Source organism: Galeopterus variegatus, unplaced genomic scaffold (assembly GCF_000696425.1).
Source record: "Galeopterus variegatus unplaced genomic scaffold, G_variegatus-3.0.2 Scaffold12369, whole genome shotgun sequence".
NCBI classification, from domain to species: domain Eukaryota; kingdom Metazoa; phylum Chordata; class Mammalia; order Dermoptera; family Cynocephalidae; genus Galeopterus; species Galeopterus variegatus.
Window position 1 is genome coordinate 30,662 of NW_007738480.1, and position 1,496 is coordinate 32,157.

The 1,496-nt window shown below is 57.0% G+C and overlaps 1 protein-coding gene across 1 annotated transcript in view; it reads right to left on the reverse strand.

Annotated features, from left to right (window-relative positions):
* LOC103581107 (nucleoporin SEH1-like) overlaps window positions 1–1,401 on the reverse strand; it is a 28,019-nt gene extending 26,618 nt beyond the window's left edge. The window contains exon 1 of the mRNA XM_008563016.1: window positions 311–1,401. Coding sequence (XP_008561238.1) covers window positions 311–562 — 252 coding nt within the window. The 5' untranslated portion in view covers window positions 563–1,401. The remainder of the gene's footprint in view (window positions 1–310) is intronic.
* Window positions 1,402–1,496: the final 95 nt, after the last annotated feature.

Below are 1,496 nucleotides of genomic sequence, written 5' to 3' on the forward strand. Positions count from 1 at the left end.
AACAAAAAAAGAAATGTACCCCCAAACTGTGTCCTTAAATCTCACCCCAAAAGATGAGTACCGTATACAACTTCAGCCTCAAGGATGCATTTTCCCCAAAGTTGAATGCTGGAGAAAGAGGTTACGTTCTAAAGAGTTTGTGTTATCACTCCCCAAAGTGTAAAAGTAGGGAAAGAAGAAAACCGCCAAGTTGGTTTGCACATAACATTTGGATCCCAAAGCCTTGAGAACCTAGTGTTTTAAAACGGAACGCCAGCCTGCTTCTGGGGAACGAAGACATGCACTACCGAAGAGCCAGCTCCGATTTTACCTGCTTGAGGTAGATAAAAGTTGCGGCGAGATCCCCATTACAGACAGAGGTTGTGACGCAGATGACATATACCCCTCCGGCTAGGACCGGAACTGCGGATTTCAATGCGGGCACAATGGCACGGGACCTGTTGCCCTGGACACATTGGCACGGCCTTGGTCTGAGAGCGGGCTGCGTCCCCAGTGCTCTCTGCAGATTCGCTGGCCGGCTGCAGGGTCCACGTGCCAGGCACACTGTGCATTCCGCACGCATGAACACACTGCGGAGCTGAAAGGGAACTGTGCACCTCTGCTTTCTGTCGCCTCCTGACGAGTAGAAAAGGGAGTCACATTTCACCAACGAGGTGACTCTAAAGCACAAGTCAGGAGTATTAGGAAGGCTTTACCGTGGATGCAGGGCTGCAGCAACAAGGTGGCCAGGAACGAAACGACTCCGTGAATACGCAGGGCGCAGACGAAGCAAAGGCGCGCCTTGGTGACCACGGCGACACAGAAATGGGCTAAGCAATGAGAGTCACCATGAGATCGCGCAGAGAAAATCGTCGCTGTGAGACAACGATGGGGTGGGAGGCGGGTCTAGAGGAAGGAGCTGACAGGGATTCTCATCGGTGCCTGGCAGTTTCCAGGAGAACAGCCTCGTGCGCGCTCCGCTCCGATTCCACGCTGCCGCGGTGGCTTTTCCTTGCCCACGACTGTGGACATAAGCACACAGGATGCAGGTGACGTCCACTGAGGTGACCAGTCCCTGCGGTGGCAGCAGGAATAACACCAAGTGTGGGCCCAGGATCCGTGATGTCTCTTCTTCTCTCTCCTACCGCAAAGGTGGACCCCGTGAGACCCGGGCACAGGCAAGAGCCTCCTGGCCAATGTGACTCATCAGAAGCCCTGTCCCGAGGGGCAGATGGTTTCGTGCAGCACGAGGTGGAGGAGGTGGTTCTGCTCGGCAGTCAGCAGCGGCCACAGCGCCACCTGCAGCGACTTAACGGCTTCCGTGTCCTTCTCCTGGGTGGCCATCACCAGGGACTGGAGCAGCAGGAAGAGCTCCTCGGAAAGCTGCCCGCCGCCGTCCTGCCCGTGGCCCTCGAAGACCTCCCAGGAGTACGTTTCCAGGGTCCGGGCGTGCTCTGGCAGCAGCCGGGCGGGCGGTGGCTGCAGGAGCAGCAGCAGCAGCACGCGGGACACCTCGC